We start from the raw sequence: 22,792 nt of genomic DNA, 5'->3' as shown, positions 1-22,792 counted from the left end.
ACCAGTCGTTATTGTTGAGCCATGATGGGAACTTCAGATCCTGGGATTTCTAGGCAAACTCCTAGGAATTCAGCTTCACAGGTCAAGTGAGTCTAAGGAAGGAAAGGGCTGGCCATGTGGATTCCTGCATTTTGGTTGTGGTGACCATCTATTTCTCATGGCAAGTGAGTCTATTAGCATTGTGGTTTTATGGCTCAGTTATGAGTCTCGTTTTTATCAGTCTGACTTAGAGAGGTAGAACTACCTTCCTCACAAAGGGAAAATTCAAGTCCTGAGTGAAGCTGGTGGTCAGATGGAGGTGAGTTCTCTAGAGTAATGAGTGCTTTCTGCGAGGCCTCCAGGGACAACCTGTTGGTGTTTCCCCGGACAAACCCCTAATTCTCTAGCCAGGCCACCATCACTGTTTTCTGTAATAAATAAGATAAATGAATAAGCAGGAATGAACACAAGTTAATTTTTTAAAAGTTAATACATAAATATTAAGAAAACTAAAATTTAAAATACATAGGTTTTTCTATACATATTTACAGAATGATTCTGATTTGACCTTTCCAAAAGCAGTTGCCCAGGAGGAAAGAAAGGCAACCCATTCGAGCCCCTGGGCCTGGGGTGTCTTCTTCTCAGGCCAGGTGTCCCCTAGCAGAGCAAAATGTGAAGAGGCAAGGGTCCTCTCCACCCCTCTGCGGCTCCCTTTTGTTTTTATTTGAAGGACTTCTGAAGAACGAATGCAGAGTTGGGTTTGAATGACAAAAGCTTGATGAGCACCCCCATTCAGTATCGTGTTTCATTAGAAAAGCTCAGACAGGGACCAGACAGGGGTTACCCCTCATCTCCAGGAATCTGTGGGGAAGTGAACAATCACACATAAAAGTCATTTGTGATCTCCAAGCAAAGGCACAGCTGGCATAAACTCATCTGCAATGGACCAGAGGGTCTGTCACATCCCTCGCAATGGGGAAGGCTGGTTTCTCAGCTCCGTTCTTTCACGCTGGGAGGATGGGCCTTCTCTGCTAAGGTGGATGCGGGAAGGAGAGGCTATCATTTTGCAGAAATGACCCTCTGATATTTTTACCATATTTGTGGGGGAAATTAATTTTCAACAGTTTCAAATTGCTGTATGCTGTGAAACTTTGGTAAACTACAGTCTTAAACAAATAAAGCAAACTTTCCTGTGGGGATAGAAAATTTGAGAGTAAGCCCAGTGAATTAATTCCTGAAAATTAAGTGAATGAGGTACTGGGAGCCCCTAGTCTGCACCACAATGCCCCTCCATTAGACAGTTTCTTCCAGGTCACCTGGATAAGTGCATTTCTCATCTCATGCAAGTTCTGAAATTTCTTAAAAAAAAAAAAAAAAAAAAGCAAAGCACCAGGAGTTCCCTGGTGGCTCAGTGGGTTAAGGATTTGGCATTGTTGCTGCTGCAGCTTGGGTCACTGCTGTGCTGTGGGTTCCATCCCTGGCCTTGGAACTTCCGTATGCTGTGGGTGCAGCCAAAAATGAATCAAGAAATTATGATTCAAGGGTTGGAAACCCCAATGTTACAGGCAAAGCCTCATTTTTGCGGAATATAAAACAGTCTGTCTCTTCCACTTCCAAGAGCTCATTGAGTGAAGCCACCACTAAGTCGTGCTCCTGTAGCATTTCTGGGTAGCGGGACACAGCTCGCTCGATCCTTGCCGAACGCCGCACAGGGGTGATGAGCTTCATGTCTTGCACTTCCGGCATTCCACCCATTCTGAGACACAATGAGAGAGGCATTCAGAATCTTATAACTTCTTCTGAAATTCTACTTGCTGTTCTTAATTTTTTCGTATTCCGTGATAAAGCACAAGAGACGTTTCACTGTAGGCTGAGACCAGAGGTGTGTTTGGAGCAGCCCTCGTCCTAAAACGGCCTTTCCCTGACTGTCAGCATGAAGAGGGTGGTGTCCACCTGCTCTCAGAGGGTGTCAGCATAGGGATTTAACTGATGAAGTTTAAGTGTGGTTTTTATTCCAAGTCAACTACTCAGCAGTTGGTGTGTTTATTCAAAGAGTTGATAGGTTTTGGGGAACGTGGGCCTAACACCAAATGAAGTTGGACTAATGAATTCTAAGCTTTGAAAGTAAATTATTTAAAAAACACCTTTTTAAGATGGTAGACCAAGGAGTTCCTGTTGTGGCCCAGCAGGTTAAGAACCTGACCTTGGCTCCGTGAGGATGCAAGTTAGATCCCTGGCCTTGTTCAGTGGGTTAAGAATCCGGTGTTCCGTGGGTTGTGGTGTAGATTGCAGATGCGGCTGGGATCCAGCATTGCTGTGGCTGTGGTATAGGCTGGCAGCTGCAGCTCTGATCTGACCCCTGGCCTGGGAACTTCCATATGCCACAGGCAAGGCCATTAAAAAAAAAAAAAAAAAAAGATGGTAGACCACAAATTGAAACTGGAACAAACTAGGCATCTTCTTGGTAAACTTTAATCATTCCAATAGTAAGCAGCTTGGAGGACAAGTTGCAGAGATCTGTCCACGTAGTGAATCCTGGCCACACCTCACAAAACCACTGAGGACATTAGCCCAACAAAGCTAGTGGCCAGTCTGCTGAAAACCCTCATGATAAATTCCAGAGCCAGCAAGAGGAAGTTTTCACATCAACTGCTTGCCTCATCCACCCGTGAGCTGACTATAGTGGTGGAAGGACATGGCTGAGAGAGGATTCTAGACTGGAGTGGCCCAGCTGTGTGTTCCAGGAAACAAAGACACAAAACTGCGGTCCTGGTGCTTTGTTTGGAATTTTCCTTTCAAGTTCATGAACAGAGATTGATGTTATACTAATGTATTTTCTAATGACATTGATGCCCTGACATGGTTCCTTAAATCTATGGATTCTGCCTGAAATCTGCACTTGTTTAAGAACCAAACACTTCTGATGTTATGAGCAGCCTCTAACTAGTACGTCCCTGACTGCCCTCCCTGTTCTTACTGGGCTGTTTACCGCCCCTTCTTCCCATAGCTCCAGAGGCTGCCCTGGCGGGGCAGTGAGTGCAGCGTCCCCACCCCTACCCCCGGGGGACCTGCAGGAAAGGCAGGGGGGCTTGGTGAGTGCAGGACAACGGAGGGTGCAGAGGGCACAGCCCTCCTGACTCTCAGGGCTCCTTGAAGGGGGTGTGTGTACAGAGAAAGGACACAGATCTTCCTGGCACTTGGTTCCGCCCCTCCCCTCCCCCTCAGCTCCTTCCTGCAACACCAAAGATGGATTAGATCACCTAGGCCTCGCTGCACGAGGCACAAGCTTTCATCAGTCTGCTGGTATCCTGGATCTGCGGAGAAGAAGCTGAGGACTAGACTTGAATCAGACTTGTGAACACAAAGCCTGCTTTAGAGTCGGCTTACCTAGGGATGGGCGCGATCTGTAATTTGATACCAGGATGAGGAGCCTGTTCTGATGTGGTGATCTGAGGTGTGGCTGTAACCTGTTCCCCCTCTTTTGGGGAAAGACAAGACTTTCCAGATTCCGTTTTCTCTGCCAGCTCATCTATTGATGTTCTATTAGTTTCAGCAATTAAAGAGTTAGAGGTAATTCCTGTGTATACAAGGTTAAAATGAAAAGTAAGATTTAATACACAAGCTAAAAAAAAAAATCAATAAAATGTAAAAAGCAATATATACAAAGATTTCCCAGTGATCTTCATGGATCCCATATACTAAATAAAGAGTAATTGATTTGGAAGGGGACTTATAACTAGTTTTTCCTGCCCTAGAGTAGTACCCTGCTCCATCAGGTCATCCTCCTAACCAGCCCTCCAGACAGCCTCTGGGCCTGTGAGAATGGATTCTTGATACACATTCAACATCCTGAGCTCATCCTCAATCGCTAATTTGCACTCAAGGGAGGTCCCTTAGTGACTAACCATTGGCCTCCTACCCTTACATCACACCTTGTATAAATTTTCCTGACTTCGTAGGGTTAACTCACTTGACCCCTCCCTCCCCAGAGATGACCTTACGACTGTCACCTGGGACAGCAGGTGAAGAAAGGTCTGGTGTTAAAATAGTCCAACCACAACAACTAGAATGAAGGGAAGGAAATTAGACTGGGACAAGCAGATACTATGGCTGGAGGCTGAGACCCCAAGAGAGGCCAAAAGGGGCCAAGAGGTGGGAAAGGCAAGGATTCCTGTCTCCTCTTTTTAGCCCTTTGAAGAACACTGCCATGTATTACAAACAAATATCATTCTCAGTAAGAGTACCACTCTATGACCTTATTCTCAAAAGTAAAGGGTTAGTTAGCTGTAATGCCACATGACTTGGCTGTCCCCCAAAGTTCAATCTACTCTTAAAGGAAAAAGATTTGTCACTTTGTAAGATCATGAAAATAATTCATTTCATTTTTTCAAGGTAGCTTGCTGTTTCTTTCCATTCATATAACAAATATTATAAGCAACTATATAAATGTGTCACTCAGTGTATTTGGCATAGTATTTTCATAGACAAGGTCTAAAGGGTCTGACCAATGACAGCCATGGTTAGCTACGTGAGACGATTCCCGAGATGGCTATTGTTTAAAGGTATAGCATAAATTTGGATGCCTAAGTGTTGGTGGGCTTGTTAGTTATGATGAAACAGGTAACTTAGACCAAAGCATTTCTCCCATTTGTCTCAGTCGCTTCTGTCTTCTCTCACCTTCTCTCCAGGGAAGCAAGACACCCTAGTCCAGGCTGCTCTGGTGAAAAGCTTTGTTTGGTGTTGAGCAGAAATACATCAGCTAATGATCAAGGCTGGAAGGGCCAGGGCATGGAAACCAAGAAGTGAGAGGCATTTCAGGGGACTTATAATTCTTTGTTTTCCTGCTATGTGTTTCTTAATGACTTTTACTTGAGTGGATGGAGGGAATGAATTTAAATACAAAATAGAAAAACAAAAACAAAAACAAAATAGCAATACCTTCTGTGGTTCTGTTTGGATCTTGCAAGATACTAAGAACAACTTCCCGCAATTCTTGTATTGGCTGGAAGGAAGAAAATATATGAACAGCATTAAAAACATTCATGGAAAAAAATTATCTAAGTAACTTATGATATTTTTAACGAGATAGACTTTTTATATAAAAAATGCTTTCTTTTTTCTCTTCTGTCTAACTATAAATAACATTTAAAAGCTTTTAGTTTTAGCTTTACAGGAAAAGTGAAGGAACAAAGAAAATATTGGTTAAACGCTGGCATGCTTAACTTTAATGAAGAGATATATTTATGGAAAGTTATCTATAATACTCTTTCTCTAAATCAAGTTAATTTTCTTATTGACTTATATGATCCCATTGAAGACATTTTCCTGCATAAAGATTCTCACTCAAAGGTGTAAAGCTAGCCGTTTATGCCAAAAGACTTGGCATATGTTTTTAGTGTTGTCTTAACTGAATTTTTGTTTTCATCATAAAAGTCACATATCTCATTACAGAAAACTGAACAAGAGGTCAAACTTAATAAGGGAAGTAACCCATAATCCCATCACCCCAAAATAACCTTTAGTTTTTCTGATAAAATTATCTGAGATGGGCTTCTTTTTTAAAGTATGTAAACCATGCCATGAAGCAGAACCTCATAAATGAATTGTACGTTCTCCTAGGAATTTAACATTCTGAGGCTGGTCTTCCTGACCTGGGACCCTGCATCAAATAAATAACCAATGTAACCGGACAATAGAGGATAAAAGCAGAACGATCTACACATTTTTACAAAATCTGAAATGCTGTATGTAAGCTTAAGGAAATAGGAATAAATGTATAGAATACATTGCGAAGAGTCTTAATTGTATAAAACATTCATCAGGTATATTTTATATTTTACAGGCTTCTAGTTAAAGATGATAAATTGAATACACATTTATTTCTAATCCCTCTTGAAACTCTACTGAAATGTTAATAAAGGGATTACAAGGAGGCAAAACCCACAAACAGAAGAAATAGCAACAAAATTTTGGAAGCTAGAATATAGAAGGAAGAGGTAACCAGTTTGGCCAACTTAAACATCAAGTTCTGAGCCAGCAGTGTGGCTAAGAAACAATCTGATTCCACCCCAGAGTCTCTGGAAGGCTCGGGAGTGGATGCTGGGGTGAAAATCAGGAGGACTCTTGAATGTCTATCAAAAGGCAGCCAGGTCTCCCAATATACCCTGCATCCTTGAATTCCACGCAGCCTGGAACTGGGCCCTGCCCACCTTTGTCCTGGCAGAAAACCGGGCATGTACCCTCCAAGTCTCTGGGGGAGAGCATGCACGACTGAGGGTGGGAGTGCTTACTGAAAAAAGGGATAGATGGAAGTTTCCATGCTGAAGGTCAAGCTCCCCAGTTCTCCTCTCTGTAACACTGGTAGCCTAGTTTCTAGTTCCCAGGAAGGAGGTCAGATGAGCTCTCTTCAGAGAATCTGACCAGTCTTAAAGGAAAGACCTGAAGACATTGATATTGAGGATTCTTCAGCCAGATGGCCCTGGGGTAAAGCCTCCTCTCATGTTATTTGAAACTATCAAGGTAACAAAATACTCAGTTTGCTCTGAGAAGCAGGAAATGGGAGGAGAGGGAAACCGAGGCCTTATGGAACAAAGCATATCAAACTATTTGTTTAAACTATGTCCATGTACAACTGTTTTGAACAACCATGGAAAAAGGTTAGGTAGACTATCTGATAACATGGAAAGTGATATTAAAGGGAAAAGAGTTATAAAACTATTTGACACAGGCTTTGTTAAAAAAACGATATATAGAGTCAGTGTTTTTTTTTTTTTTTTTTTTTTTTTTTTGTCTTTTTGCCATTTCTTGGGCCGCTCCTGAGGCATATGGAGGTTCCCGGGCTAGAGGTCGAATCGGAGCTGTAGCTGCCAGCCTACGCCAGAGCCACAGCAACGCAGGATCCGAGCCGCGTCTGTGACCTACACCACAGCTCACGGCAACGCCGGAACCTTGACCCACTGAGCAAGGGCAGGGACCGAACCCGCAACCTCATGGTTCCTAGTCGGATTCGTTAACCACTGCGTCACGACGGGAACTCCAAGAGTCAGTGGTTTTGCTAGGTTTTAGAATTAAAACTTATTTCATGTGATGGCTCTGAGTTATTGATTTATGGATATTGATATGTTGGGCTTCATATATTTTCAGGTTCTTTATGGTGAGATATGACTTTCTAAGTACTGGATATTGATGTTACATTATAATTTCCTATACTGCTATTTTCCATAAGTGTAGACTTCTACAATGAAAGTAAAGTGAGACAGTCTCTTGGCAAGAGAGTGATCCTATTGGCTTACACGTAACATTGTTTTCTACAAAATAAATATTTTAATCAAAATGTTCATAAAGAACATATTGTATTTCATATTTCATGTATAACTTTATGAAGTGAATTAGAACATTTATTTATTTATTTATTTGATAAATATGAAAGTTCCCAGGCTAGGGGTCAAATCATAGCTGTAGCTGCTGACCTACACCACAGCTCACAGCAATGCTAGATCCTCAACCCACTGAGAGAGGTCAGAGATCAAACCCCAGGCCTCATGGATACCAGTCGGATTCATTACGCTGAGCCACAAGGGGAACTCTTGTGAATTAGAACTTTTTTTTTTTTTTTTTTTTTTTGGCTTTTTAGGGCCACAGCATATGGAAATTCCCAGGCTAGGGGTTGAATTGGAGCCTCAGCTGCCAGCCTACGTCACAGCCACAGCAACGCAGGATCCAAGCTGAGTCTACAACCTACACCACAGCTCACGGCAACGCTGGATCCTTAATCTACTAAGTGAGGCCAGGGATCGAACCCTTATCCTCATGGACACTGGTTGGATTTGTTACTACTGGGCCACAATGGGAACTCTCAGAACTTTTAACATTACATTATATAACTCCCATTTTGCAAATAACAGAGAACTCACATGAAAGAGAATTTTTAAGAAGGCACCCACCCACACAGATACTTACTGTGGCCCCATTTCTAATGGCCTCTTCGTACAGCCCAATAACATCAAAGGTGCCTTTATTTGCCAACAACTTTGCTTTGCAGATCCAGAATTTAGCAAATTTTTCAGCCTCAGGAATACTGGACAATATGGCAGATATTTCATTAGAACGTACACCCTGGAAAAAAGAAAGATACCTAGAGGTAATTATTATGTTTTGTTGTTATTCTCACATGTCCTACTATTTATCACAGCAGATATGCAGAAATTAGTCTATACAGTATTTTTTTGAATAAAAAAACATTCCACTTTACTGAAGTACAGTTTATATATAATAAAATGCATTCATTTAAAAAGTACATTTTTGGGGGGAGGGATGGGCTGGGGGTTTGGGATGGAAATGTTGAAAAACTGAGTTGTGATGATAAACTCATTGAGTTAGAAAAAAAAGGAAAAAGAACAACCCCCCCACCCAAAATAAATAAGAAGTACATGTCAGAGTTCCCTTATGCATCAATGAGTTAAGGATCTGGCATTGTCAGTGCCATGGCATGTGTTTGATCCTTGCCCTGAGAACTTCCACATGCTGTGAGTGTGGCCAAAAAGAAAAAAAAAAGAATATTTCAATGAGTTTTGATGCCGATCATAATTTTTTTTTTGCTGTTCATTAAGTTTTAAGAGTTAAGAGATCAAATGAAAAATAATTATCACAGTTGAAAGTAAGAAACATGTTCTATATTTTTATACAAAACCAAAACTAAACCAAACAAAACCCTAGAGTAATCAACATTCATATATTTCTTACATATTCATAATAAGGCGAACACTGAATGGTGATCAGAATTTCTATTTGACTCTAATAGAAGTAGGAAGGATTGAATAGGTATGCAAGGAACATAAAGCTGTGTGTGTGTGTTGATGATCCATGTAGGTATATATAAACAGGGTTAAATCCCACAAAAAGGAATCTTAAAATGGCTTGATTGATTTGATCCCTTCTGGCTTGTACCAAGAGCAGGGCAGTGACATGGACCCAGAAAGAACATAGGAGACACCATGCCCAGAATCCCAGGTACTGAAGCACTCAGCCAGCCTCTTATTCCTCCCAAGGTGGTACAGACATGAGGGTCAGGTCACAGTCAAGAATTACTCATGTTTGAAAAGCCAAGACTACCTGAAAGAGGCCTAAAACTCAACCGGAAAAATAAACCCTGGAGCAAACAGTGAGGGAGCAAAGAGGAATAAATTTTAAGAGTACTGCAGTTGATATCTTCAGAGTGATGAGACTAATGCTATCATAAAACCAATAGGGATGTTATGCAAAAGGATCAATAGAAGAGCAGCACAAAGGGCATGGACACTGCAGAGGAACAAATCAGTGAGCTGAATATTCAGCTGTGGAATTCTTCTAGAACCCAGTGCGATATAACAAAGACATGAAGAGTATGAAAGAAAAGCTAAGAGTTCTGGAGGATCCATCTATTACTCAAGGATTCCAATATCTATCCAAGGGAATTTCTAGAAAGAAAAAGAGAAAGAACAAAGCTGAACACACATTCAAAGCAGCTGTAGAAGAAAATTTCCAAGGACTGAACAAAGAAACAAGTATTCAGACTGAAAGGTCCTCAGAGAGAGCCAAGCAAGATGAATGAAAAAAGAACCATACTTAGAAAACCAAGGATAAAAAGAAAATCTCAAGTGCTTCCCATGAGGGAAAAAAAAAGGATTACTTACTGAGGAATGAGAATTAGATTGACATGAGACTTATTTTTTTGGCTGTCCTGTAGCATATGGAGTTCCCGGGCCAGGCATCAGGTTGACCTACGCTGCAGCTGTGGCAATGCAGGATCCTTAACCCACTCTGCTGGGCTGGGGATTGAACCTGCGTCCCAGGGCTCCAGCGACACATTGGATCCTGTTGTGCCACAGTGGGAACCCCTGACATGAGACTTTAATAAACCAACAATTCCAGAGGCAAGAGAGAAAATGAAACAGAAATTTTAAAATTTCCAGGAAAAACCATTTGAATTTAGAAATTTCCCCCAGCTAACGTGTGGATCCAGCATGAAGGTAAAATAACAACATTTTTATAAGCAGCAGAACTCAGAAAGTTTATCATTCAAAACCCATAAAGTTACTAGTGAACAATCTTTAGAATTCAAGTGGAAGACTTGAAATGAAAGTAATTGCAAGAAGAATATGATATATAACTTGCATACTATGTCTGAACACACACTTACCACTTTCTTTTGTGATTTCAATGTACCTGGTTTCTTTATGGAATAAATAAAACTGGATCAAAGAGATGAGTTAAAATAAACCCCTAAATGATTCATATAAATTGAGTCACAAAATAGAATGGCAGAGATAAAGTTAAATATATGTGTAATTACAATAAATGTGTATGGGCTAAATGTGCTTTTTTAAAAGTAGAGAGTTCCAGATATGGCAAAAGAAATTCAACTGCGTGTATTCATATGAGAGATACTTTTAAAAATAAAGGGACAGAAAAAGATTTTTAGCAAATTGGAAGAACAACAAAGCAGGTGTACCAAGATGGAAAGTAAAAGTTGACAGAAATACAAAACTAGTAAAACCAACTACATCTCTTTAAGTTAAAAGATACTCTCTAAGAAAACTTTTGAGAACTCAAAATGGAAATTTCAAACTATTTAAAAACGAACAGGAACATGTCAGTTATTTATTAAGTTATGGTCTCTGCTCAGCTTTGTTTTGTGGAATTCTATAAATCTATTGGGATTCCGTAAATCACGGAAATACAAAACCTAATAGACCAATGGCCACAGAAAAAATTTTAAAAATATATGCAAAATTATCCTCCAAAGTCCCGATGACTTTATAGGCAAGTTCCTACCAAACCTTCAAAGAACCAAATAATTCTCGTGAATCTCATCTGCAAATAAACTATTTTCAGAGTAGAAGAAAAAAGGAAAATAGCCAACTCATTTGACAAAGGCAGCATAACACTGACACTAGAAAAACGCAAGACAACCAAAGAACATACATAAAAATGTGAAATAACTGCAACTCACAAAACCATATACCCATTTTTCTACATACCTACACTGTTACATACATGCATTAAAAACTGTCTGGAATGATAATGGGCAATTGCGGTAACCTCCAAGGAAAAGCCTGGTACTCATAAGTTGTGTGTGCACGCACATGTGTGTATGTCCTGGAAGTGATTTATTTGTATTGTTTGAAATGTCTTTAATAAAAAAATGCATTCATGTATTTTTTTAACACAATGAAAACAAAAGAAAGAGCAAGCACATACAAGAGTAGTAGTTAATGTTTAACTGAATCATACGAAAAAAACTGCTCAGAGTAGACCTAATCCGAAGGTTTCCTTTTTTTAGGGCCACACCTGTGGCATATGGAAGTTCCTAGGCCAGGGGTCAAATTGGGTCTATAGCTGCCAGCCTACACCACAGCCACAGCAATGCAGGATCCAAGCCCAGTCTGTGACCTACACCACAGCTCATGGCAGCGCTGGGTCCTTGACCCACTGAGTGAGTCCAGGGATTGAACCCACATTCTCACGGATCCTAGTTGGGTTCGTTACCCCTGAGCCACGACAGGAATTCTAAAGGTTTCCTTTTTTTTGATGTCCAAGTTGATGTCCAAGACTACCAACAAATTGAGTTTGCTTCAGGCAAGGACCTTAGTATCCAATTATTTTTATTAATAATAATAAAGTCCATGCAATTTTTAAATTAATATACTATTCCTTCAAGGAACCTCCTAAGGATCATTCTCCTTACTTACTATTTACTTTATCCTTATCTGCAAAGTCCAAGATACAATTTAGATGCCATTTATAGCTACCAAGAGTCTTTAGGATAATCTACTTTTACATGGGAGCTTGCCATTCGACTTCAGCTTCATATCCAAAGGTCAAGTGTTTACTCTTTGGACCTTGATACATGAAGGCAAAATTCCTTTTCAGTTTCCTCTGGATCCAGACTGCGTGGGTTTATTTCCCAACTTCTCTGTGCCTCAGTGTCTTTTGTAAAGTGGGTGTAGGAGTTCCCATCGTGGCTCAGTGGTTAATGAATCTGACTAGCATCCATGAGGATGCAGGTTCGATCCGTGGCCTTGCTCAGTGGGTTAAGGATCTGGTGTTGCCGTGGCTGTGGTGCAGGCCAGCAGCTACAGCTCCGATTGGACCCCTAGCCTGGGAACCTCCATATGCCGCAGGTGCGGCCCTAAAAAGAAAAAAAAAAGTGGGTGTAGTAATAGTTATGATACTTTATGAGATAATAAAATTAAAGTGCCTGGCATACAAGCGCCATTACTTCAGTACACGTCAGGTCATTATTATCACTGTCATTCTTCTACATTAAAAAGAGGAGCTAAATATCTGCTTAGACAGAGGTTATCTCCCCCATACTCTATTTAGGAAAAATGTTTAAAACTCTAAGACTAGGCAGAGCTTTGTGAACTTAACTGTTTCACTCACCCCTTCGATGAGCTGCAGGCACTCTGTCAGAGTGTTGTTGATTTTATTGGACAGTTCAAGCTGTGCTTTCTTTTCCTCCTCTTCTTTTTCCATACTCTTCCAGAATGAAATATTCATTTCCTCTATAATTTTTCTTTTGGTTTTAAGCTCCATAGGAGGCCGTTTATAGATTTTCCCCTTAGATTTCTGCCATTCTTCCAATTGTTTCCTGTTATGTAATTAAAGGGGGGAATGGTTTTAGGGGTTTTTCTTGGCACATAGATAAGCCTCTAAAGATGATATGCATAGATTATCATGAAACACCTTCAACTATAAAGTCAGGAGAAAGGAATTAAAAACAATTTACCAGTCAGTACTGGCAGCACTGGTTGCCTCTACCCTTCAGAAGGCAGATTACTAGGATTACAGTGGTTAGCATCTCAATCTTCAAATTCCTTAAATTCCTGATTATTCTTCAATATTTTTGCCTGAAAATTTTTATTTTACTTGTATGCAACCTCTGACAATAGCTTTCCTAAGACACCCCTCCATCTCTGCGGTCACTAACTCAGCACTCCCTTTCTTACTGTAAGCTTTCCAACTGCCACTCAGCTAGACCAATTAAACCTGTATTATTCTGTGGAGTTCCCGTTGTGGCTCAGCAGTTAACGAATCCGACTAGGAACCATGAGGTTGTGGGTTTGATCCCTGGCCTTGCTCAGTGGGTTAAGAATCTGGTGTTTCCGCGAGCTGTGGTGTAGGTTGCAGATGCAGCTCGGATCCCGAGTTGCTGTGGCTGTGGTGTAGGCCAGCAGCTACAGCTCCGATTCGACCCCTAGCCTGGGAACCTCCATATGCCACAGGTGTGTCCCTGGAAAAGACACAAAACAAAACAAAAACCCCCCAAAAAACCTGTACTATTCTGCCCTCAGTAGGGTTTTGGCCACTCAAAGTGACCCACTTCGCCCAGTTTCTTAGCCCTCTTTCTGACCACACATGACCCCCTCTTCCCCTGGCAGGAGTAATAATTTTAGGGCTCTTTCCTTAAGTATCTAGTCTCTGATGGTACCAAGTCCTAGTCCTTGCTCTCCCCACATGGTTCATACTCTTCACTCTTGTTTTTGAGCTATCAACAGCCAACGGTTGAGAGAGGCACCAAGACATGAGGACACAAGTGTTCAAATGGAGGCTCCTTAAGCTTTAGGGCTGCATATGGAAATTCTCAGGTTTGGGGTTGAATCAGAGCTGCGGTAACACCAGAGCCAAGCCACATCTGCAAACTACACAACTCATGGCAACACCGGATTCCTAACCCACTGAGTGAGGCCAGGGATTGAACCCGCATCCTCATGGATACTAGTTAGGTTCTTAACCCACTAAGCCATAATGGGAACTCCTTTTATTTTTTCTTAGCTTTTTAAAATTACAATTTGTTTAGGACTCACAGATGTACATTTCAGCCCTGATCTGCCTCTAGTGCTCCCAACTTATAAAACCCACTGCCTAGCTGATATCTTTTATTTGATGTCTGGAAGGCATTTCAAATTTAATATTGTCCAAAACAAGGCTCTTGATTTTCATCTCCAAGTCTTTTCCCAAATAGCTTTCCCTTACATTGGCAAATACTACACCAATCTACCCAGCTGCTAGGGCCTGACACTAGAAATTGTCTTGAGCAGCCCTTTCTTCCCCTACATAGGACACACCATTGTACAGTCAGCATTGCCTCCGTCTCCACTACCACACTCAAGTCCAGATCACTATCATCTTTTGCCTGAAATGCTGTAGCAGCCTCCTAACTCATTGCCTTGTTTCTGCTCTAACCCTTTTCAAATTCAATCTGTGCACAGCAGCTAGAGTGATCTTGAAAATGGCAAGATAAACCGGAGTCACTGCCAGGAACTTCCCATGGCTCTTGGAATAAAATTCAAAATGCTCTCCTCAGCTGGGAGGTGCAGGGCAATATGGCTCCTGCTACTTCCCCAACCTCACATCACATCACTGTCCCTCTCACTCCCTTGCCCTCCTGGAGCTCTGGCCTCCTTTCACTTACTTGACCCAAGCTCATTCCTGTCTCAGGGCCTTGAATCATCAGTCTTCAATTCCTTGCTCAAATGATACCTCCTTGAAGAGGTAATTTTCTGTAATTTTCTATCATATTTAATCAACCTGTTGATTTTCTATCTTCTCCACTGGAATGAAGTCTATGAAGACAGACACCTTGTTGTCCCTAGCACAGCATCTGGAATACACACGTATTTGATAACATACAGTAAAATTCGCCTTTTTTTGGTGTACAGTTCTCTGAGTTTTGACAAGTGCATGAAATCATGTGACTATTACTGCAGTCGAGATATAACACCCTCAAAAATTCCCATTTCTTGGTGCTCAACCTTCCCACCGGCGCCCAGCTCCCAGCAATCACTGATCTGTTCGCTGGCTTTATAGTTTTGCTTCTTCTGGAAAATCAATAGCGACTAACCCTCTTGTTTCTCCCTAGAGCCCCAAGCACAGAGTGTATGGTGTTTATTTCAGTCCCAACTTTTTCCCCTTTACCTTCACTCTAAATACCTGCTTCATGATAGAAGTGGAGCCATTGGCATGTTTCCCCTTTGTCGTTGTCATTCTACTTATCTCCTTGGACTTTCTTCTAATCATAAATGAAGAGGGAACGTGCCTTTTCTAAAGCCAACTTATTCCCAGGATCTGAATGTCATGGCTTTATTATTCTAGTACTTTCTATGAGTATGTATATATATGAAAAAGCGTCCCACCAGAGCAGGCTGGGGCAGTGTGTTGACCACTATATCCCCCAGTGTCTGTCACATGAGGTGCTGAAGGAACATTCGAGGACTGAGAGTGATCTGTCCCTTTTCATAGACTTCTGTCACCAAACATGGCCCAACCATAATCCAACTGCCTTATGATTCATTGTCTCTTATCTGGCCTAGACCTCGAGCTCCAGGGTAGGGACCCTTATCTTCTCGTCCATCAGTTGAAGGCCTTTGCATCGTAAGACTCATCCTTCTTGTCACTGTCCTTTTCCTAGACTAGATGTCACTGCTGAAAGTACCTCCCCTGACTTCCTATCTAAAGAAGTCATCCCAGCCTCACTCTCTCAATCACATCACCCTGAATTGTTTATCTTCTGGCTCTTCAGGAGGACAGAGAGCTTGTCAGTCTTGTTCAAGAATGTAGTCTGAGAATAAATCTTGCACTGACTTCCCCCTGCTATACCTTTTAGCTAACACCTGATTTTACATGGTCCTTTCCCCCCTTGCCAGGAATCGCCTCTTTTTCTACTACAAGCAGGAGTATATAGCTGCGTCTCCCGGGAGGTTCACATCATGAGACCAGGTCTGGTGCTGTGTGGAAAGTGTATGAAGTCCTTTGGCTCCGTTTCAAGCATCACGTATGTTACTATTTATCCCAGCAGCCTGTGATCCTGATTTCTAACCTTCGAACTCTGTATGTGAACTGATTACTCCTCTCTGCCTTAGCTTCCTTCCCAAAAGTTGGCCTGCTCAGACTCATGGCAGTTTCCTGTTCCTTCCTCCTGGATAACTTTTCTGGTTTTACGCACTAGTCGGCTTGACAAGGAAGTGCTGTCTTCCCACTTCCTAGCTATGTAAGTTCACTCCCTGCCTCTTCTGTTGCTCTTCAGTCCCTGAAGGGGAATGAGTAGTCTACATCCACAATCCCTACTGCTTATTCAACCATTCTGTCTCAATTTCTTTTTAAAGAATAAATTATTTCAAGCATACAGAAAATAATCTGTAACACACGCATGTACCATTCAGCTCTATTAAGTCTTACCATTTGTTATATTTGTTTCAGATCTTTTTTTCAGGGTTACAGCTAAAAATCACTCAGGAGTCATTATCTCTGGCCTATTTCCTGACTTTAGCATTACTGATGGTCAATTTGCCTCATTATCTTAATTTGCAAAATTTTGGAATTAAAGTAAAGTACCTTCTATCCTCTGCTGTGGTCTTCTTAACATTTGGATTAGGTTGGGTCCCATTTGGGACTCTTCTTCCATTTATAGTTGTGCCACCAGCTTGAATTCTGGGAGCTGTCTTGTTTAGAAAGCAGTTCTGGGGAAGCGCCCTTTTCGATTTGGAGTCCAAAGTCCATGTTTTTTGTTGACAGCTGTTGTTGTATTTATTTCCATTAGTTCCATTTGCTTTTATGCTAGGGGTGCTTGGAACAACTGAATTAAACCTGCCAAGTGTCAAATTAGGCCTTTGGTTTACAGTTTTTGATTTTTGCAGTACATACGATGTCCGAGGTCTAACACAAGCTTGAGTGGGTTTATGATCTTGCTTAATGTTTGGATGTCTGTTGTTGCATCCTTGAAGCACACTGGGGTATGTTCTGGGTTTGTTAGGTTTTTCCTTCTGTTCAGTCATGGGGCATGACTGTAACTTAGTTTCGTTTGGCCTTTCGTATTTACCCCTATTAACCTTCATATTCTTTATGTCCTTAGCCATCAGTTTCTTTGATGCTTGAGTCCTATTAAGTGTCTGAACATAGTGAGAGGGAACTGTTTTTGGGGTCTTCCCCTCTGGTCTTGAAAGATCTGCTCTTCTACAGTGTTGCTGTGATGTCACTGGGGGAATCCTGATTTGTGTTTTTCCAACAAATTGTTTATTAGCTCTTTCTTTCAGAACAGCACTATTCACTGACCTTTTGCCCAGGGATTGTTTAGTAGGAACTAAACTTCTCTTGCTTTGATTAGCTTCTGGCTTACTTAAAGTCCTTAATTCAGGATCTGGCTTCCTCTCTGAGTCTGGTAAGGTTTGGGGCAAGTTCTCTTTGTTCATCTCTTTCAGACAGCTATCCGAGGATTCATTTTCAACCTGGGTATTGTCCACAGAGTCTGTATATTTAGCAATTCCTTGATCTGTTACCTGCTGCTTTGTAGTTTTTAATTCCTGTGTGTTAAGCAGCTGCACGGTTTTTCTTGACAGTTCTCCAGTAGTAGATGATCTGAATGCATGCTGCTGTTGACTGCTCCTGGAAGGCTTACAGGTTGGGTTGGAAGAAACACATCCTGCAGTCAGCCTTTTGCCCAGAAGTTTGGGTGGCTCCAGCTTTGGCCTCTGGGACTCTGTGATATTGGCAGGTCTGGACTGAAGTTTACTGCTGATGGGTCTTGCAGCTTTGGCAGGCAAAGCATCATGGTTGGTGACATCCTTTTGGGGTCTAATAGTCTAAAAAGACAAAGAAAGATTTAAAAAAGAAAATTCATAACAATAGTCCACTATTTTTAAAAGAAAGTTTTTTTATTTATAATTTAAGGAAATTGAATTCTGAGACAATAAAGTCTAACAGATGATTTTTATAACCTGAGTTCCTATCAAATATATTGGAATCTTTTAGTGTGATAGAATTAAGCAGAGATGCAATGAACACACAAAAATTGCTGTTTAAAAAATAAATTTGGGAGTTCCTGTTGTGGCGCAGTGGAAATGAATCCGACTAGTTTAACCATGAAGTTGTGGGTTCAATCCCTGGCCTTGCTCAGTGGTTAAGGATCCGGTGTTGCCGTGAGCTGTGGTGTAGGTAGCAGATGCAGCTCAGATCTGCCGTTGCTCTGGCTGTGATGTAGGCAAGTGGCTACAGCTCTGATTAGACCCCTAGTCTGGGAACCTCCATATGCCGCAGGAGCGGCCCTAAAAAGAAAAAAAAAGAAAAAAAAATTGGCTCAATCAAAAAAGTACTTGCTGAATGCCCATTATGTTCCAATGAGGTATCCTTCTAGCAACTTGGGAAAGATACATACATACATAATAAACTTATGTTTACTTCCTTCTAGAACTTTGTACTGCTACACTAACTTTTAAAAAACAACACTGCCTTTGTAAAGGTCACAGTGTCACTCAAGTGACTTTGTGTTGTCCTGGAGATCGGGGTATGGATAGGCGCTAGATGCTGGGACGCCTGAGCTACTTTGGAAGCGCTCTCAATAAGCATCTCACATCTTAGTAGCAAGTCTGTATGTGCAACTATGCAAGCTTTGTGAAGGTGTAAAGGAAGCCTGTGACTAGGACCACCTGGCATTAAGGGCAAAGAGATGTCCACACTAGGATAGTCTGCCCATGTGTGGTGTTGCCTATGGGTACAACAGGGGAGGTTAGGAGTGAGAGGCAGATGGATGGATGGTACCCATGTGCTGGCTTACTCCTCGAGCCCAACATTTACATCATCCTCTGATGTCTCCATGAGTGCTTATTACTGCTTACCGAAGAGGGAAGGAATTAGACCACAATCTTTAGGTCACTAACATTTTTTATTGTTCTTATTGTGAATCATCCAAAGGATATTTTTAAAAAGACTAATTTCTACTTACAGATTTAGAAGGTGGAAGAGTTGGGCAATTATTCTTGGCTCTTAGATAAGGCCTATAAAAGATGAAATAAGAAGAATTCTTAGTATAGAAGGATCAGCAAGGTTTGGGAATTATGGTGATTAAAAACTATTAGAATTTCAAATCATTTGTATTTCCATATATAGTAAAAAATTTAAAAATTATAGTCAATAATGTCCCTTTATGATCCCTTCCTTCAACCTATTATTCTATTCTTCGGAGACCACAGCCACACTTACCCATTTTTTTCTGTGATCCTTTCAGAGATGTCCTATGCATAAACGTAATATCCTAACAGTATTAACGAAATATGTGTTTTCTTCATATAACCTTTTCTTACTTATTCAAACATCATTTCCTGAATGCTGCAATGTGCCAGGCATTAGAGACACAATGCCAAATAAAATAATTAACTGCTTCTTTAAAAAACTTGCTTGTGGGAGTTCTCATTGTGGTGCAGCAGAAATGAATCCATGAGGATGTGGGTTCAATCCCTGGCCTTGCTCAGTGGGTGGGGGATCCAGCATTGTGGTGAGCTGTGGGGTAGGCTGCAGACTTGGCTCGGATCTGGCATTGCTGTGGCTGTGGTGTAGGCCGGCAGCTGCAGCTCTGATTTGAGCCCCCAGCCTGGGAACTTCCATATGCTAAGGGTGTGGACCTAAAAAGCAAAAACAAAAAACAAAAAACAAAAACAAAAACCCAACCTTGCTTGTATTTATTTATTTAATTTTATTTTTTGGTCATGTCTGCAGCACACAGAAGGCCATTGAACCTGCACCACAGCAGGGACCTGAGCTGCTGCAGTGACAATGCCAGATCCTTAACCCACTATACCACAAAACAGCTCTTTTTCTTCTTCTTCTTTTTTTCTTTTTTAAAAAAATTGCTTGTTTTTTTTTTTTTTTTGTCTTTTGTTGTTGTTGCTATTTCTTGGGCCGCTCCCGTGGCATATGGAGGTTCCCAGGCTAGGGGTCAAATCGGAGCTGTAGCTGCCAGCCTACGCCAGAGCCACAGCAATGCCGAGCCGCGTCTGCAACCTACACCACAGCTCACAGCAAAGCTGGATAGTTAACCCACTGAGCAAGGGCAGGGACCAAACCCGCAACCTCATGGTTCCTAGTTGGATTCGTTAACCACTGCGCCACGACGGGAACTCCAAAAATTGCTTGTTTTTAAAGTACCTTCAAATAGTGAATTTTCAGGGGAAAAAATCAATACAATTAAAAAAAAACTGGGGCACATATGAAATTTAGCCAGTTAGATTGAAAACAGGAAAAGAAGGACAGAAAAATAGAGGAGAATTTAAAAAGATTCAAGACCAAAAAAAAAAAAAAAAGATTCAGTCTCCATGGGTCAAATATAACTGCCAGACTAACAGGAAAGGAACTTTGATCAGAACTTGCTGTTGGTTGTTGGTTCCTCCCATCTTGAATGTAAGCCCTGAGAGAGCAGAGACCCAAGAGTGACCAATACACTGCAGGTATTAAATAAATATTTGTTGAATAAGTGAATTAGGTTTATTTAATTAAGGAAATAAGAGTCGAGTAAAAACCCCAAGTAAAAAGAAACTAAAACAAAAAGTGAAAGCTAACTTTGTAAAAATTCATTTTCAAAATAAAAATTTAGCAACACGGGGAGGAAACATATCCATGCTAAGGCAAGTGAGATAAATAACACCATTAAGATGACAGGATGTTGTCAGAAGAGATAAGTGAAACAGTCCTATTCTGTTCACCTCAAGAGTAAGTGATAAGAGAAAGCACAAAGAGAGCTCTGAAGCTGGAGGCAGTGGGTGTGCAGCTACTGAGGAGGCATTGTAACTGGCGGCCCTGCCTTAGAAAGAAGCACCAGAACCAGGGTCATTCAACTCCTTGGCCAAACACTGCCTTCACAAGAATCACTTCCCCAGGAAAGGATGCGGGGACAGGAACAGCTTCTGGCATTGTAGGTAACATCGTAGATCTTCTCTTTCTGCCTTTGGAGACTGTCACAGAATAATGCTTAAATCTTTGCCAACATTCTGGTCATGCCTGCACCAAAATGCCCTTTTTGAACAATCATAGGCTCCTGATGCTGGTCTGAGGTGACAGCAAACAAAAGGGTTAAGATTTGAAAAGGCTTTAAATTGCTATTAGCAACCAGGGTGATAGAACTTACGTAACTGGGAGACAAACTCACTTGGTGTTTTGGCACTTTAGTTTCCCCTTGGCTGCTAGGTACTCCTGAAGCTTTTTCCGCCGCTCTTCTGCAAAAGAGGCAAGCAAACAAACAACAGCACTTGAGCTGGGGATTATAACCAGTTCATTTATATTCTAAAAGATGACACTTTTCTGTAATGATTTTGGCTCTGGACCATAATGTTACAAAGTCACCAGCACTAAAAATTTGCCCCCAAGTCAACACACAATCATTTATGTGTCATGTCCTATACTAAACTCTTCACACTTACAGGACTTCCTTTAATCTGCACAACAACTCTTTGAAGTACAATCCGAAATTTAAAGAGAATAAATGATACACCAAGACAAGATATGAAAGCAGGTTTTTATCCAACCCCAGAGCCCTTCTTCCTAGCCACTCTTTTCAGCTACAACACATCAGCCTTTGTTTTGCATGAAGAAATTTGGTTACTGGTCCACCTGAGCTGGCAAGTTCAGGCTTTGTCTTATTAATTTCTTCTGATAGGGACTTTTGCCCACAAACCCTTACATGGTTCCCTTTGGGACTAGGGACAAAATAGGCCAGATTAGGGAGTTCATGGCAAATATCTATCCATACAGTGACCTTTTAAGCAAGGCGTCTGTGAGGGGGATGAAAAGTCAATATTTGCATCTTCAAAAAGTTTCACTCTAGTAGTGAAGATAAAATAAAACAACACTAATTACAATATAAAACCAAATCTAGGTGTCATAAGAGGGGATTAAAGACAGAACTATGGGAGTCCAGAGGCAGGGACTGAGTGAGGGGAGTAGGTGGTTGAAAAAGGCTAAAGTTAATAATGATTTTTTTTTTTTAAAGGCTATATGGGTGCAAAATCACACAACTTCGTCTAAACTGAGTTGGCTTGTGTGCTGAAATGTGGTTGTGATGCATCCTTAGGAGACAGCTGTGAAGAGTAGGACTGATGGAGGCTGGGCGGTCAGGCTGGAATTCCAGTTCTGTGATTTCTAATTGCTGCTGAACCTATAAAATCGGGCAGAAATGCTCATCTTTAAGGGTTGTTGGCTTAAGTTCCTAGGACAGTGCCCAGGCCCTAGGAGACAACCAACAGGCATTACTTCCGAAACTAACAAAACAATGCATTTTGGAGCCGGTGGCAGGCATTTGAACAGGAGTATTTTGAAAGGCAGCAAAGGGCTTCAGGCACAACGAGGAGGTCGGGGGCCCAGGACCCCTCGGCCTCAGTGCAGATTTAGCTCATCAGCTTCCAGGGCGCGCCGGCTCGCGAGAAGGCTCCACGTCGGGCTGGGACCCGCCTTGACAGCTGTCACAGCTTGGGCGGGGCGGCACAGCCCCGCGGGCCACACCCCGGCTCCGCCAGGATCCAAATCTGGGCTGCGGGAGCGCCTGGCTTCCTACAGGGTGTGGACCTTGCGTAAGGTTCTTTACCCAAACGAAATGACAATGACAGCTTTTTGCAGAGCAGCTGTGGGAGTCACTAGGAAGACGCCTGGCAGGCATGTGGCTCGTGCACAGCCTCCCCTGCCCTTGGCCCTGACGTCTCACCGGGCGGGACCTGGACCCGGAGCAGCACCCCCAGGACCGGAAACGCCCACGGGGAGACTGAGGCAGACAGACAAGCCACCCTTCCCACTTCCGCGGAAAAGACTCGGGGGCTTCCCTTCGTCCCCGCTCATAAGACACAGCAGCTCAAGGTCATACTTACCAGCGGCGGCTGAAAGTCCCGGCCGCACCATGATTCTCCAGTGACAGTTTTTCTTCAAAGGCCGCGCCTGGAGGTAAGGCAGGCGCGCCGCGCGTGCGCCCACTCTCATTGGCGCCAGTGGGTTTGAAACTCGCCAATCGGAAGCAAGGAAG

The 22,792-nt window shown here is 41.9% G+C and overlaps 1 protein-coding gene across 2 annotated transcripts; it reads right to left on the bottom strand.

Moving 5' to 3' along the window:
- Positions 1–681: 681 nt before the first annotated feature.
- Positions 682–22,703, bottom strand: CKAP2L (cytoskeleton associated protein 2 like). Of its 2 annotated transcripts, none has more exons than XM_085016040.1 (9): positions 22,641–22,703; positions 20,912–20,999; positions 18,737–18,788; positions 16,354–17,597; positions 12,403–12,610; positions 7,939–8,094; positions 4,918–4,981; positions 3,367–3,556; positions 682–1,735 (listed from the first exon to the last, which is right to left on the bottom strand). In XM_085016040.1, exons 4-9 carry the CDS (start codon positions 17,205–17,207, stop codon positions 1,510–1,512), a joined length of 1,698 nt encoding a protein of 565 aa, XP_084872166.1. In that variant the 5' UTR covers positions 17,208–17,597; positions 18,737–18,788; positions 20,912–20,999; positions 22,641–22,703; the 3' UTR covers positions 682–1,509. The 2 variants fall into 2 exon arrangements, with proteins under 2 accessions (XP_084872166.1, XP_020942679.2); XM_021087020.2 differs by having other exon boundaries at positions 20,933–20,999.
- Positions 22,704–22,792: the final 89 nt, after the last annotated feature.

The sequence above is a fragment of the Sus scrofa genome, chromosome 3, assembly GCF_054392235.1.
Source record: "Sus scrofa isolate SSC_HxYL_T2T_F1_AM1 chromosome 3, Sscrofa_HxYL_maternal_Yorkshire_Landrace_v2.0, whole genome shotgun sequence".
Lineage (NCBI taxonomy): Eukaryota > Metazoa > Chordata > Mammalia > Artiodactyla > Suidae > Sus > Sus scrofa.
The sequence above is the reverse complement of the archived record's forward strand: the minus strand, read 5'-3'. Positions and strand labels throughout refer to the sequence as shown.